Consider the following 15333-nt stretch of genomic DNA (forward strand, 5'->3'; position numbering starts at 1 on the left):
ACTGCTTTGCATGTGAAGTTGCTGGTGAGAGCTGCACCTGAGGAACACGCTCATTTTTAGAATCTCTCATTTGTGATGTGTGAAAGAGCTGTCACACACTTGAGATGTGTGAGAAGACAGGTGCAAATGTACTTCAGATTTAAAAGAACTGAATCTCATCTACACCTAAAAATAGAACAAAAACATTCATACAATCATATATTATCTTATATATACAGTGTATATACATATATAAACACATATTGCCATCCAAAAGTTTGGGGTCAGAAAGATTTTATTTATTTATTTATTTATTTTTCAAAATGACAGTAAAGACATATATGATGTTACAGCAGATTTCGATTTCAAATAAATATTGTTTATTTTAAAAAACTTTGAACATCAAAGATTCATGAAAAAGGGTATAATGGTTTCCACAAATATGTTAAGCATAACTGTTTTCAACATTCAGAATAATAAGAAATGTTTCTTGAGCAGCAAATCAGCATATTAGAAAGATTTCTGAAGGATCATGTGACACTGATGACTGGAATAATGGCTTTATTCCTTAACATGAATAAATTACATTTTAAAATATATTATAACAGAGTTCTTTTAAACTGTAATAATATTTCAAAATATTACTGTTTTGCTGTATTTTGATCAAATAAATGCAGCCTTGGTGAGCATGAGACACTTATTTCTTTAAAAGAATCTTATTGACCCCAAACTTAAATTTAAAATCTAAAAGAATAATACTAACAACAATATTACTTTTATGATGTTTTATGGTAATTATTTGACCAGTACATTCTTCAAAAACACAAAATAAAAAAAAAACAAAAAGGAAAAAAAAAACATAAAAGCAAATAAATAAAAAAAAACAAATAAATTACAACACAAACTTTCTTTTTTTGGGAAACTTTCACGGTAGTCATGGGAGTTCAGCTAGAACCCGTGTCACAGTGTCGGCTCACATCCTGCCATCCCTCAGGATCCCTCATTCAGCACCCACTGTGACACAGTCTGGCTCAAGCAGTCCCTTTCTTTCTATCACTCTCTGTCTTTCTCTCCTCATCTCTTTTCCCCTGTGTCCCAGGAGTGTGTGTGTTCCAGCTGACCTGATGCTGAAATGTGTGAGCACTAGCCTACTTACGCAGTCCTCGGAGTTCTCTCAGGTCAAGCACTGCTAGCACAGACACACTCATTTTAAAACTTGTTCTTGAGAGGCTCTCACTGGGTCACTCTAATTGGATTACCGAGATGGAGGGACTTTAAACCAAATCACAAACACATAATCCTTGATTTCACCTCCAGAAGACAGTACAGGGCTTGAGGACTCACCTGATAGACCAGCAACAAGCTCCTTCAAAGGCACTTCATGTACTGTACTACTTTAGTCATCTTGCAAACATGACACTCACCAAATGGATTTTTCTAATACATGCTTATTGTTAAGACTAGAGAAGAGTGTCTGAAAGGATGTGAATCATGTTGAAAGAGTGAAAAAACAAAAACACAGACTCATAAGTGCATAAAAAGTGCCTTAAGAGTCCCATTACCCACTTGAAAACATCTTGTGAAACCTCTTAATAAACATGTGACACAGAGAGCAACATTGTGAGGGGAAAGGTTTGAGCTCAGAGACACATTTACAGCATCTTCATTGCTCTGTGATTGTCATTAACACCTGTGTGTCATTGTCCTGAGAAACAAGGTGCTGGTAGCTGAGTGATGCTAACATTATCAGATTTGTCTTTGACCTCTGACCTTGTCATCAGAACTAATTCTGAGTTCCAGTTTCCAGAGAGTTCAATTAGATGATTGGCTCTCAGAGGATTCCAGCATGTCCCAGCGAGCCAATCACCGATGAAGAAAATTGCGTCCTGTTGAGATTATTACACAGCACTTTTCAGCCAAAATTCCCTCCGGAAAGCCCTGTGAGTTAAATAAGAAAGTGAGAAGTCAAGGTACACACAAATACATTATGTAACTGTCCAATAAATAAATAAATAAAAAATCCAAAAGATAGTAAATGGCCATGAAGAACCTTGAACAGCCATGAAATCTTTGCAGTCCACAATATACTCTTTAAAATACAAATACTAAAAGAGGGTTTTCATAACCATGCAACAACAACCCAAAAGAACCTTTCAGTTCTTAAAAGAACCATTTTTTGTCTTAGTGTGAAAAATAGTTTCATAATCTAAATAACTTTTTTCCAATTTAAAGAACCTTTACTGTGCAATCGAAGGTTAAATGGATGTTAAAGGTTCTTCAAAGAACCTTTAATTTTTAAGGGTGTGGTGGGAAAAGGTTCTTTAGATTATTAAAACTTTCTTTACAATGACAAATGAAATTATTCTTTTAAGTACGGTTCACTTTGGGGAACCAAAAATGGTTCTTCTATGCATTGCTATGAAGCCCCCCTTTCGGAACCTTTCTTTTTAAGCAGCATTTTAAAGGTACGTCAGACACAACATCTGTTCCAAATGGATGTCAATTACCTTGTTTAAACTGAATTTTCAGGCAGAATGAATAACATACATCCTTCTTCAATAAGCTTAGTAAAGAAAATCCACTGTTAGCTTAGTGACATGCTAATGTCAAATTCCACTGAAATCAATTGATTCGTGTCACACAGAGTTGCTGCACAGCATTCCAAATCAGTCACTTATTACAGTTAGGTTCCCTAAAAAGCTAGCTACCTATGTACAGTAGGCAGCTCATTTCGTCATATGATTTATGTTGTTTGCTTTGCTTTTTAAAAGATGTCAAATTAAACACACAAATTTGTAAGAATTTTAAGCCACAATGCTATTAAATCAATAATGATTTAGTTTAAGAAGTGATATACTTTGAAGTTGTAAGAAAGCAAAGATGGGCTTACCTTCATCTGTGCCTTCAGCTCTGAATATCATTATTCTGTTGAAGAAAATATGCATTAGTTTATGTACATACACATACATGCATACAAGGTGAAAACTTTCTCCATAGGCGGCGGCTGACCCAGCTTACATCATACGCACATCTGCACATCTGTGTTTTTATAGTATTATTCATATACTGTTATAATATTTGTTGTTATTTTGAACAAACTTTTATTTTTATATGTTTTAGTAATTAAGTAGTTAAGTTTTAAGTAATTTTGTTGCACGGTTTTCTCACCTAATTTTTTCTAACATTTTTTAAAAATATTTCTTTAAAGCTTTAATTAGTTATTATTTTATGTTTAGTAATTTTAGCTTTTCAAAAATCTTTTTTTATTTAATAATTATATTTCATTTATTTCAATTACTGAAAATGATTTTTAATAAATGTAGTTTTTGTTACCAATAACAACACTGATGCTCTTCCCCTCACACACAAACCTTTAGCTTTGTTAGCACTCTTTTTGGTACTCCGCACTTTCCGCTTTCCCTGCGGAGAGATGTTTCTCCAATTAACACATCCCAGAGCCTCCAGGAACAACTCACCCAACACACCAACACACACACACACACACACACACACACACACACACACACATAAAGTGTCCTAACTCACACTGCAGTCCTAAATATAAGTCATTGCTTTAATTTCAGATTTTTATTATTTAATTTTTTAGAATTCTCCATGTCTCTATTAATTCTTTACATGAGACCAGAGTGAACTGAGGAAATTGGTTTCCATTGTGTGAGTAACAAGTTTCAGGAAGAGGAGGCCGATTCTTAGGACACTGAAGAAACTTTGTTCTGACTGCAGACACACACACACTTCCTCTAGCCTTCTTTCTCTTTTAAAATGTGTCTCTCTCATTGGATTAACAAGGTAAGGAGAGAAACAAGGTACAAAATTCATAAGTAGGTCTATTTTCGACTTAAAACATAATGCCACTGTTCTGGTTTAAGACAGCATCAAATTAACACTTGAACTAAAAAAAAAAATGTGTCCCGAGATTTGAACACCACTATATGTCCTGGATATTAATTTTCCTCTGACTATTACTACACTGACAACAATGACATCATCATAAAATAAGCATTCTGGATTGGGATTTTGTGTTGGGATTTTTTTATTTTTATTTATTTTTTACATCTAAACAGTTAAGTTTTAATTCTTTTTAACCTTCATTAGGCACCTGTTCTGCATTTTGATTGTTTGACACTGACTGTAAAAAAAAAAAAAAAAAAAAAAAAAATTTACATTTTCTTTCATTAGCTAAAACCTAATCAATACAAATCATTGTGCTCTCCCAGCTTAATTAAGTGCCAAGACTTATATTTCTTCAAACATAACAAAAGGTCTGCACTCTAAAGTCTTTTATTTAAATCAAAGCAGAGGAAAACAAACATTTCAGCTATCTGTCTTCATCAGTGTAACAATTCTTTGTTTTTCAATGATTATATAACAAACGACAGACATCAGGTGATTAACAAATCCACAGACTCCACCTTAACATCGAAAATTAATTACAATACCACCTCAGGCAAAAATACCATTTATAAACATTGTACCAAAAAAAAAAAAAAAAAAAAAAAAATAATAAAAATAAAAATACAGAAAACACGAAAGGTCAAATTCCTCATTTAAACCCAAATGTGACACACGGCGAGAAACTTTCACTTCTTCAGTGCTTATACTGTACATGTTAAGTCGTTCTATATCATGGTTACAATCAATAAAATGTCTGCGGAGAAGTAACGTCATGTCTATGAATGTGTTTTTTTTTTTTACAGAAGACACCTGTGGAAGGAAGTGCATGCATCACTGGGTCTGTTTCTCACCTTTGTGTGTGGAGGGTGTTTGTCCGGTAGCCACGTTGCTGAGGTCTGCAGGTAAGCCCACATACACTCCACCATAGTTCCTCCTCTTTTCATCATCCATAGATGAATCGTCTTGCCTGTGGGCCCAGAACCAGAACAGAACCAAGAGATGATCCAATGGGCTGATGTAAGAGGCAAAAAGCACAACTTAGAAAAGTTTGTTGCTTTATTATCCATATTACTGTAAAATTCTCAATAGCAACAAACCTTTTAGCAGCTCTGGAGTATAAATGATTGCATTCGACTGAACACAATTTGAGTATCATATCTGGTAAATTGTATGGTCCATTAAATCTTGAGGGGTCATGCATCGAATTGGGTTGAGGAGATTGGAGAGATTATCCTACAGAGAACCTTGATTAGAAGCTCTGAGAATTGATTAGCAGAGCTTTTAGTATGGCAAGTCTAATACTGTTCTCAAAAGAGACTTTTGTGAACATCTATGATGTTTCAGTGATGGTGTGAGGTGAGTGTGTTTTTTAGTGGCAGTCAAGGACTTGATATGTGCACGCAAGACTCTGTCCTGCTGTGTGGGTGCTTGTTGTTCAGATGTGAGAGAATAATTCCAGGAACTGTTTGGAAAATGAAAGCAGTGTTCAAAACCCCACAATGTTTTTTTTTGTTTGTTTGTTTTTTTTCTAAGAAGGCAAATTGATTGGCAAGCAGTTCCAAAAACTGAAGGGCACTGCGAGGATAACTAATATCTTCCCTCCTGTTCATCTTATCCTCTCATTCTTATAATATAATAACTGTAATTAATATAATTGTTAAAGTTTAACCATCACATTTCATTGCATCTGTGCATACAGTATATGCATTTACATTTTATTTTTTTATTATTATGTGAAAACTATGGGTGCCACGGTATATTTTTGCTGCCCTGGTAATACTCACACATCTTTGGCTGACTCAGATGGACCTGTGGAAATAAACAAACACACAAATTAGTCATGCCACATGTTCCTTGATCATTATTTACAGTATACAGTTTACACACTAAATAATTTTAAAAGAACATATTTATAACTCTCTTGAATCTGCTTAACTGACATTTCCACTGTTTGAAAGAAAACGGATTGATTAAAAATGGATTGATTAAAAATCAGTGTAAGTAATAAATATGTCATTATTGTGTTATTACATTGTAATAAAGCTATAGGGAAAGTGTTGTTGGGCAGATTTGTCATTTGCTGATATGGCAAGAGCTCCATCCAATGTCTGGTCAATCAAACTATGAGTCATCAGCGAACACTAATGTGTGTGCGTGCGCGCAAGTACAGTTCTTAAAGTTAACTGACAGGTGGTTGTGTGTCTATTAATATCATATATGAATACAAAAATACATATTGGCTAGCTCTCCACAGAAATATTAGACCATAGACTTCATTATATCATTACAGTACAATCAGTCATTACATTACATTACATTTTGTTAAGATATACTTTGATTATAAACTAATATTCTAACAATTTGAAATAAATGGAAACAAATTGTTGTAAGGTACAATCTAGCTAAAATCCATAAATTCCTGCAGACACAAGTCTTTATTTACAATGCAAATAACATCTTTTAATAGCCCTGTAATGCTTAAAAGGCTATTCAAAATGACAGTGTGTTTGATGACTCCACTAAGACCCTCACAAAGCAGTTCATATTTATTCATGCCCATTCCTGCCATGGCTCCTGTTTATATATGTGTGTGTGTACCCATGTGAGATGACTCATACTGGAGCGCTGTTCAGATTGCCATCTAACTCTGCTGATTTCTGAAGAAGGACTGAGGACAGAACGTTCACACACACACACACGCGCGCTCATCCACGTCCAGCCGAGAGAGACACATCAGTCTCGTAAGAGGTTCATAGACCATGCAATCCCTTCACAGTGGTGTAAACAAACACCATTCATGAATATAATTTAGTCTCAATGTACCTCCAGGCACTAAGAATTGACCCCACTCAAGAAAACTCTCTTTACTTCTAGCCATTAAACAACTGTTGGATATATATATGATCCAGTTAATCTATAAGGATTGACTGAATCTAGATGTGTGAAAGATTCAGTCCTGACAGACACTCAGAACTCCCATTCACAAAATGAGAGCATCTGGCCAGCAGCCAATGGTTTGTGGGGGAGAGAAAGATGACTGGATGGCTAAACTCACATGAGCAGACATGGGCTTGTTTACAGAGCCCACACACAACAACAAACAGATTCACACACACACTTGTGCACACAGACGAAAAGGTAGAAAAGCAGCACACTTACCTGCAGCTGTGCTGGCAGAGGTGGAATTCCCACAGCCCATGCTTTAAACTTAGTCAAAGTCGATCAAAGAGATGGAAACAGGAGAGACAGACAGTGCTGAGGGGGAGTGACAAGAGGGAAAGAGACAGAGATTACTGGAATTGGTCGGGAGAACGATGAATGGAGGGATGAGGAGAAAGTGAGGATAAGGGAAGTGCAGTCTGATGGCTGAGTCTGAATGTGTCTGAGCTGCTATACTTCCTGCACTTCCCTTGAGAGAGAGAGAGAGAGAGAGAGAGAGAGAGAGAGAGAGAGAGAGGAGGTAAATGTAGGTGGTAAGAATTATTCCTCCACCCTGGCAAGGTTGCCCAGGTAACAGAGATTGTGTGTGTGTGTGTGTGTGTGTGTGTGTGTGTGTGTGTGTGTGTGTGTGTGTGTGTGTGTGTGTGTGTGTGTCAGGAAGAGGAGTGATAACACTGTTGGAATTAAAGGCAAAGCTAATAACAATAAAAAAAAATGCAATGTGTGCAATTTCACATTCTCTTTAGATTAGTGGTTCTTAACCAGGGGTCAAAGCAAACTTGCAAAAAAAAATTCAGTTATAACAAATTATAGTTAATATATGAACATGTATATTAATATATAACATAATAATAATAATGTTTATTTTTAATAATTATAAGACATTTTCACCACTTTTTTGCATTTTGCATATTAATAAATACATTGACATATAAAGTATATTAATATGTAATAAATATAAGAACAATAATAATTTTGCAGCACAAATTTATTATTATTAATAATAATAATAATAATAATAACTAAACAATTCAAATAAAACCAACATATTTTCTAAAATGTACACTAACATTTTGTATGCTTTGCAACTTGCATATTATTACTATTTCTAAATATAAATATTATCTTTAAAGGGATAGTTCAACCAAAAATGAAAATTTGCTGTTTATCTGCTTACCCCCAGGGCATCCAAGATGTAGGTGACTTGATTTTTAACTCCAGCTGTTGCAGTCTCACAGTCTAATAATGCATGGCAATGGTAACAAAATCTATGAGAGTAAAAAGGACATGCACAGACAAATACAAATTAAATCCTGCGCCTCGTGACGATAAATGGATGTGTAAAGACACAAAAAGATCGGTCTGTGCAAGAAACTTAATAGTATTTATATAGTTTTTTACCTTTTCACACAATGTCCGAACTGTTAGAACTCTTGTGAACGTGCTTCACAGCAGCAGGTGCCTGAGGAATCTTCTTCTTCTTCTTCTTGCTTTATGGCGGATCGCAGACTTATAAGTGCATTATCACCACCTATCTCTCAAGTGGACCGTTGATACTCTATCTACAATCTCAATTAGGAGTGTCAATGAACCACTTGATAGACTTGAGAGAGATTGCGTGAATCAGAGGTAAAAAATAATATAAATACTGTTCAGTTTCTTGCACAGACTGATCGTTTTGTGTCTTTACACATCAATGTATCGTCACAAGCCGCAGGGTTTAATTTGGATTTGTCTGTGCATGTTTTTTTTTTTTTTTTTTTTTTTTACTTTCATAGATTTTGTCATCATTGCCATGCATTATACAGCTGAGAGACTGCAACAGCTGGAGTTAAAAATCACCATTTGTGTTCTACTGAAGAAACAAAGTCAACCTACATCTTGGATGCCCTGGGGGTAAGCAGATAAACATCAAATTTTCATTTTTGGGTGAACTATCCCTTTAAGTTACAAAGGTTGAGAACTGCAGATAAATACCACAATAATTACAGTGATGTAACTAGACAGAAGTATGTTGCATGTGAAAATGGTAGAATGACAAATAAACAGTAGATGGATTGTAGCTTATTAGGAGCAGGATTCAGCATCACACAGTAAATGTCTCAGTATCCATGCTATCAGCCTTTTGCCAGTTGTTTTAGCAGGCAGCAGGTGAGGACATTGACTAATTATACGTGCTGCTATGGGTGGAAATGGGTCTCTCTGTACAACGCAAGACAAAGAAGAAAAAAAGGACACTTTAGTGATCAGATGGCTAGAAGATATGATCAGTGAAATCAACAACGCCACACAGAGCATCAGAAAAGAATAAAGACTACAGCACTGTGCTTTATCTGTTATCTGTGGAAGCTTGTTGACAAACTCAGATCTGTAAGATCTTCAGAATTGTGAGATAAGTCACTTCTTTTTTTTCGTGGTGGGAAAAACAACAAAAACAAAAACAACAACAACAACTACTGTGAGATGTAAACTCAGAATTGCAAGAATGTTTTTATCTTGCAATTCTGACTTTTTTCTTCAGAATTGAGAGTCATATCTTGGACTTTATATCTTGCATTTCTGTCTGAATTGTGAAATAAAAAGTCACAATAACTTTTTATTTATTTATATTCCATGGTGGAAACAGGCGACCATAGTTATTTGACTGCGTGTGGATAGCAACTACTGATTAGATCTGTAAAGTTGTCTTCATTTTACGGTGGATACATTTTAGAATATAACTTATTTTCTTATTCTCTCTCTCTGTATTCACCCGGTAGTGAGTCATACACTTGGCCTTTACACAAGCTATACTTCTCTTCACCATGTGCCTCCACTTACATTAGCTTAAAACTCCCTGAGAACGCTTAATGCTTTAGAGTCATCAGGTCAGTCTACAACTCCATTTAGACCTTGGACTATTACGCCATAAACATAATCAAATGATATCCCACACTTTTTTTTTTTTTTTATACTTTCCCATCACAGGAGGTTAATGATATCGCAGGAACATGATTAATTGATTTTTCCCTCCTTCTTTGTCTAGAATGGGTGTAGTGAATGATTTGTGCAGCAGAGGGCAGTATATCAACGTTGTTAACAAGTGTTTATAGCTCATTTACAGTAGGTAAACAAATGTGACACTGGCATTCTATTCCTGGAACAGAGCACCAACATTCAAAATAAACCTCACAAAATGGGGAGGAAAAAGAGGTTTAATAGGCAGAACCTGAAGAGGAAAGCACCTGAAAATAGCTGGATAGTGAAGTGAACAAACAACTCCAGCACACAACATCTAATTTAATGTCCTTTAGCTTGTTGGCCTTCAGTAAATGGCGTCACAGCTTCGTCTTTATGTTGGAATTAACAAACATACTGTATGTCTATGTTTGACTCACACCGGGGACAGGAAGTGATCTGTGTCCTAGTTTACCCTGAAATCTCTCATGCCTTCAGGCAGGACCATTCAGGAGAAAACAACTATTAATGCCTACTTAAAAATAAAGTGAAATATTTAACCGTGTGGAGGGCTATAAGGAGAGAGGGGTTTTGCAATCCTCTTTTTTTTTAAATTCTTATTCTTAACCATGACTGGTCAGATCCAGTGCACAAACAACTAAACAATTATACATTTTCTGCACCACCGACATGCTCCGTTCCAGACCGGATTTCAGTCAGTGTTCCTTGCCAACATGTAAAGAAAAAAAAAACCTGACTTTATTTGGTACTATTTTTGTTGGCAGAGAAAAAAGAAAAATACACAAGAAAGAGTGCTGTTGTACTGAATATCAACACACACAGTGCATTTGAGTTCCTGTAAAACAGTGTTACTTCATATTTATATACTATTATAGTTTTTATTAACATTGATGAGCTTTTATTTTCACATCATTTATTTATTTATTTATTTATTTTTAGAAATGTTTTAATGTGATTTTGACATTTATATTAGTTTTTTGTTATTAGGCTTTTAAAAATATATTTCTGTAAGTTAATGTGATGGCATCCTAATCTACATGCATCACAGCTACAATTTCTTCCTTTAGTATTTATCTCTAGACTAACAGGCCAACACATACATTTAAAGAAGTAGCAATCAATTCTCACAAAAACACAGAAACATGACTAAGGACCCTATTGCAATTTTAATGCAGATACAATCACCACACAATTGATCATTATAACTCGTATTTGTAAGGCACTACCTGGTAAGGAAAGGCAAACAAGAAGCTTTACAATAAGCCACTGACACGGTCATAGCTAGACAACACAGAAGAATTGGCAGGAAGAGCGAGATAAAGGAGAGAAGAATATGAAATCTTGGCAGTTGGTCTATATTTACAGTTCAAAGGCATTTCCTGCTGTGTCCATCATGCTCAGAATTGGCGGTGCCAGCCTCTAATTGGCTGCAGTGTGACTTTGTCACCACCTACCAAAGGCAACACAAGTCACACTAGTGTAGTTCATGAAGAAACAATATTGTCCTCATTACCCTTCTGCCATTAAGAGTGTGAAGTGTTGGACACATTTGAGTCAGAACATACAGGTAGGAAAACCGTACCATTTACAGATTCTATTAGACGACTTACCATCAGCTGCCTTACCATTATAGCTTTTAAAAAAATAAAATTAAACTTTAAGCGGACAGCTGCAAAAAATTTATTTAAACTTTGGTAAGCTCTAAATAAAAATATAACATTTAAAAAAAGAAAGTAAGAAAAAAGTTTGTTTTCAAAATAAAATAGTACCAATTAACAAAATTTAAATTCTAGGATATGATGATTTAATTGGCAAATGAGTAGCTCTCAGTCCAAACTATTGCTGTTAAGGCAAAGTCACATTCTTATTTCATTATTACATTCAATAAAATTCTCTACCATACATGTGTAACTTATTTCTTTAGAAAGGCAACCAGCAATGCAAACTTCCTTGATAAAATCAAATATTGTTGATTTAAAATACAAAATCATAACTGTGTCATAAAATAAGGCAAGCTGTGTGTCAAAGTGCACATACATAAAAGCAAAGATGGTACAAAACATAAAAACGCAACTGCTGGATCAGGCACCAAAGCAAAGGGAGATGAAAGCTTCCGTGGCCTTTGTTCTGAGTGTCTGTGTGTCATGGATCAAATGCACTTTCGCTGTGTTTCTGAGAAGTGGACAAACGCTCAGAAATTATGGCCTGTTCTTTTGCGCTTTGGCTAAATTAGAATCGGACTTGATGACATTACTTTATGCAATCAATGATAAATACACTAAAAAAATTTGGGAGGGACAAAAGAAGCACTGGCTCGGACGTCAGCATCACAAACACCTATACAAACCGATAGTGGTACCACAAACTGAACCGTGAGCCAACGGCATCAAAGAACCCACAGGATGTGAAATCATCATTGCACAGGAATGAGAGTGGCACTTAAAATACACAGGAAAAAAAAACCAGTGGCCTTCCACAGAAACAATAATCAATCTCTTTTGTCTAAAGCCTCTTGCAGCCTTGAGTGTAAAAATATATTTACATATAATACTATTTTAATTCATCTACACAGGAAGAATATACTGAACATTTGATTATTGGCATAGCAGAACACAAAAATAAATGTTGGGTTTTCATTGTGCAGGTGCAGATCTGAGTAGTACCACAGTGAGCTTTTGCTCTCCTCGACGGTTATGATGTTCCCCTCAGGTCAGAGTATATTATACTGGTCCCTCTGAGCAAAGCTGAAAACCGTGTGGAGAGGAAGGGTCTGCAATTAGTCTTTATCTTTCACTTAACGGAGCAGAGGCTCCTTAAACCAGAGTCCTCCAGAAGGTCTGTTCTTATATTTGAGCCCATTAAATTGAGCTCTGTCTTGGATTTAGTAGCACTTCATCTCCTTTCTTGAGTCTGGGCTCCTCCTCCACTAAAGGTCGGTCACTTTATTCTCCAATGCGGCGGCGATCTGCTGCAGTCTGAGGGTCAGCTGTTTGCTCTGGGCGGCAGGATCGTCCTCCAGCGATGAGATGATCTATGGATGGAGAGGCAAGAGACAGAAATTTGTACCGTTTACTTATAAAGTGTACCAGAGTACTGTATGTGTGCAGGTATAGAAATGGCTGGAGTTCAACACATACTCTGATATGTAACAACACCTACCCCATCATAGTACTTGCTGGCATACTGGTAAAGCTGGTGCAATGCAACCTGGGTATTCAATGTATCTGTATGAGACTAGAGAAAGATAAGGAGTTAAATTTGCCGTTTTACAGTAACATGCATGAAATAAAATAAAATACAATATAATAATAAATAAAAAAATTACATCAAATTAAAAAATTTAATAAAAATGAGAAAAATATACATGACATTCAATAAAAAAAACTACTAAAATAAAAAAAAATATGAAAAAATACAAAATATTAAAATCACAAAATATAAAAATGAAAAATAAAAATAAAAATTGCATAAAATACAATATGAACTTGAAATGATACATTTATTAATAAAACAAAATAAAATGCAAATTATATTAAATAAAAATACAACAATAAAAATGACAAAATGATACAAATTTGAAAATACAAGGAAATACTAAAATAAGATAATGACTAAAAATAAAATGACACAATATAAAAATAAAACAATAAAACAAATTACATGAAATAAATAATAAACTTAATGAATAAACAAACTTACACGTGAAACTTCTGCAAGGTGTGTGTTCATGTCTTGGTCACTGACTGGAACCATCTGACGGATGCCTTTATAATAACTAAAGAGCACAGAGAACATGAGTGTGTTGTTGTTGTTTTTTCAACTGTGATTACACATGTACTAACTGATGAACAGAACAGAAACCTACTCATCAACCATCTTCTTATAAGTGGAGATTTCCTTTGCATAAAGCAGTTTGTTGCTGGGAGACTCCTGTGAAGCAGAGAGCAAAAGAGGAAACATGAAACAGAAAGCCAAGACGAAATGATAGGATTGATAAACTACAACTTCAACACTGGCTGCTCACCCGAGTAAGTTTGTGCTCAGTCTTGGTGCAGGCGTCCATGAAGGTCTGGGCGATGACGGACAGAGAGGCATCCACCACTTCAGTCACATGAACGTCAAAGATGAAGTGAGGGTTTTTCAAAATGTTCACCCAGAACCGGAGAGGCAGACTGAAGGAACAAACACACAGATCCACGTACATTTATTTATTTGCAGATGCGTTCTTATTAAATGACTTGCAAGGACAAAACAAAACAAAACAACTGAAAATTTAAAAAAAGGATTGTTTGTGTCAACATTTATAGGTGGAATTCCAAAAAATACAAATAAAATAAAAAATAATAAAAAATTTGTAGGACTGCAAAAATAAAAAAAAAATTAATTAAAATAAATATAAATAGTTTGAAGGACATTTTTTAAGATACTCAGGGCACAGATGGAAGTAAAATATTAATAAAAACCTGCCCAGATTTGTCAGTAACATTAAAGATAAAAATGAAAACCCAAGGTAAAACTTTTTTTTTTTTAAATATATCTGTTAAATTACGCACAAAGTACCAATTTAGCTTAATGAAGACAACCTCATCAAACTCTCTACTGAATAGAAATGTCATTTTGCTTTAAATGAGGCACTGTTTTTGTTTAAAGGAATGTAATAGCTAATATTTTCATTCCTCCAGAGCTGGTTTTTTTTAATCCCTTGATCTAATGCATGTACCAGCACCTCCTCATTCAATCAAAGAACATCATTTTTCAAAGAGAGAGAAAAAAAAGTCATCTCAGAGTTTGGTGTGAGATTTTAATATATCAACATCCCAACGGCCCTTTTGGGAAAGGAGCTGCAAGCAGTCCATAAAGAGTCTATACTAGAGTCCCGTTGGCCTCGACTCAGAACAAACCCTTGAAAACAAATCAAACCCTTTGTCATGACTTACCCAGCGGTCACAGTTCTTCTGCAAAACAATAACGAGAGGAGTAATTTAATGGACCGCCGATGGCGTGGAAGAGAGAGGGGATGTGAAAGAGAAGTGCGCACTTCAAGTGCGCTGATAAAGACTTCACATGTCAATGTCTTCGCTCATCGAACAACACACACTGTGAATATTTTATCAGGGCTCAACAAAGCCTGCATAATTTAATCTGCTGCTAATCTGGTCCAGAGTTTTCAAATCTCTGCTGCACAGGACGGTTTATTATTATTGTTGTGAGAACCGTAAAGATATGTGAACAAGTACCTAGTTATGAATAGATACTATTTTAATTTTGTACCAAAAGGTAGGAAATGTGTTTTAATTCAATTAATTCATTGTGAAAGTTAACTTTTTAATCGCAAGAGTTCATGTGTCAAACCAGCATAAAATTCAGTACCATAATTGATAATGAAAGACAAGGAAAGATGCATGGCTGTCACGTCTGTACAAGTGAACTGCCGCGCTTGTGAATTCATGTAGCAGAAAGCTGGTTTTTGTCACAGAAAGAATGTCTGTCACTTTAAACAACCACCTCCTGCTGTGCACATATTGTACAAAATAATACAGG

General features: G+C 35.2%; 2 protein-coding genes across 3 annotated transcripts in view; both read right to left on the bottom strand.

Moving 5' to 3' along the window:
• Nucleotides 1–909: 909 nt before the first annotated feature.
• LOC122139846 (overexpressed in colon carcinoma 1 protein homolog) lies at nucleotides 910–7331 on the bottom strand. Of its 2 annotated transcripts, none has more exons than XM_042739965.1 (5): nucleotides 7054–7331; nucleotides 5679–5703; nucleotides 4746–4906; nucleotides 2870–2904; nucleotides 910–1917 (listed from the first exon to the last, which is right to left on the bottom strand). In XM_042739965.1, the coding sequence occupies exons 1-4, from the start codon at nucleotides 7091–7093 to the stop codon at nucleotides 2900–2902; spliced, it is 231 nt and encodes a 76-aa protein (XP_042595899.1). In that variant the 5' UTR covers nucleotides 7094–7331; the 3' UTR covers nucleotides 910–1917; nucleotides 2870–2899. The 2 variants fall into 2 exon arrangements, with proteins under 2 accessions (XP_042595899.1, XP_042595906.1); XM_042739972.1 differs by having other exon boundaries at nucleotides 4746–4861; nucleotides 7054–7328.
• Nucleotides 7332–12224: 4893 nt separating this feature from the next.
• LOC109057221 (plexin-B2-like) overlaps nucleotides 12225–15333 on the bottom strand; it is a 37895-nt gene continuing 34786 nt past the window's right edge. The window contains 5 exon segments of the mRNA XM_042739984.1: nucleotides 12225–12823; nucleotides 12952–13026; nucleotides 13492–13567; nucleotides 13658–13722; nucleotides 13817–13964. Of these exon segments, the coding sequence (XP_042595918.1) occupies nucleotides 12719–12823; nucleotides 12952–13026; nucleotides 13492–13567; nucleotides 13658–13722; nucleotides 13817–13964 (469 nt within the window). The 3' untranslated portion in view covers nucleotides 12225–12718.

The sequence above is a fragment of the Cyprinus carpio genome, chromosome A4 (genome assembly GCF_018340385.1).
Source record: "Cyprinus carpio isolate SPL01 chromosome A4, ASM1834038v1, whole genome shotgun sequence".
NCBI classification, from domain to species: domain Eukaryota; kingdom Metazoa; phylum Chordata; class Actinopteri; order Cypriniformes; family Cyprinidae; genus Cyprinus; species Cyprinus carpio.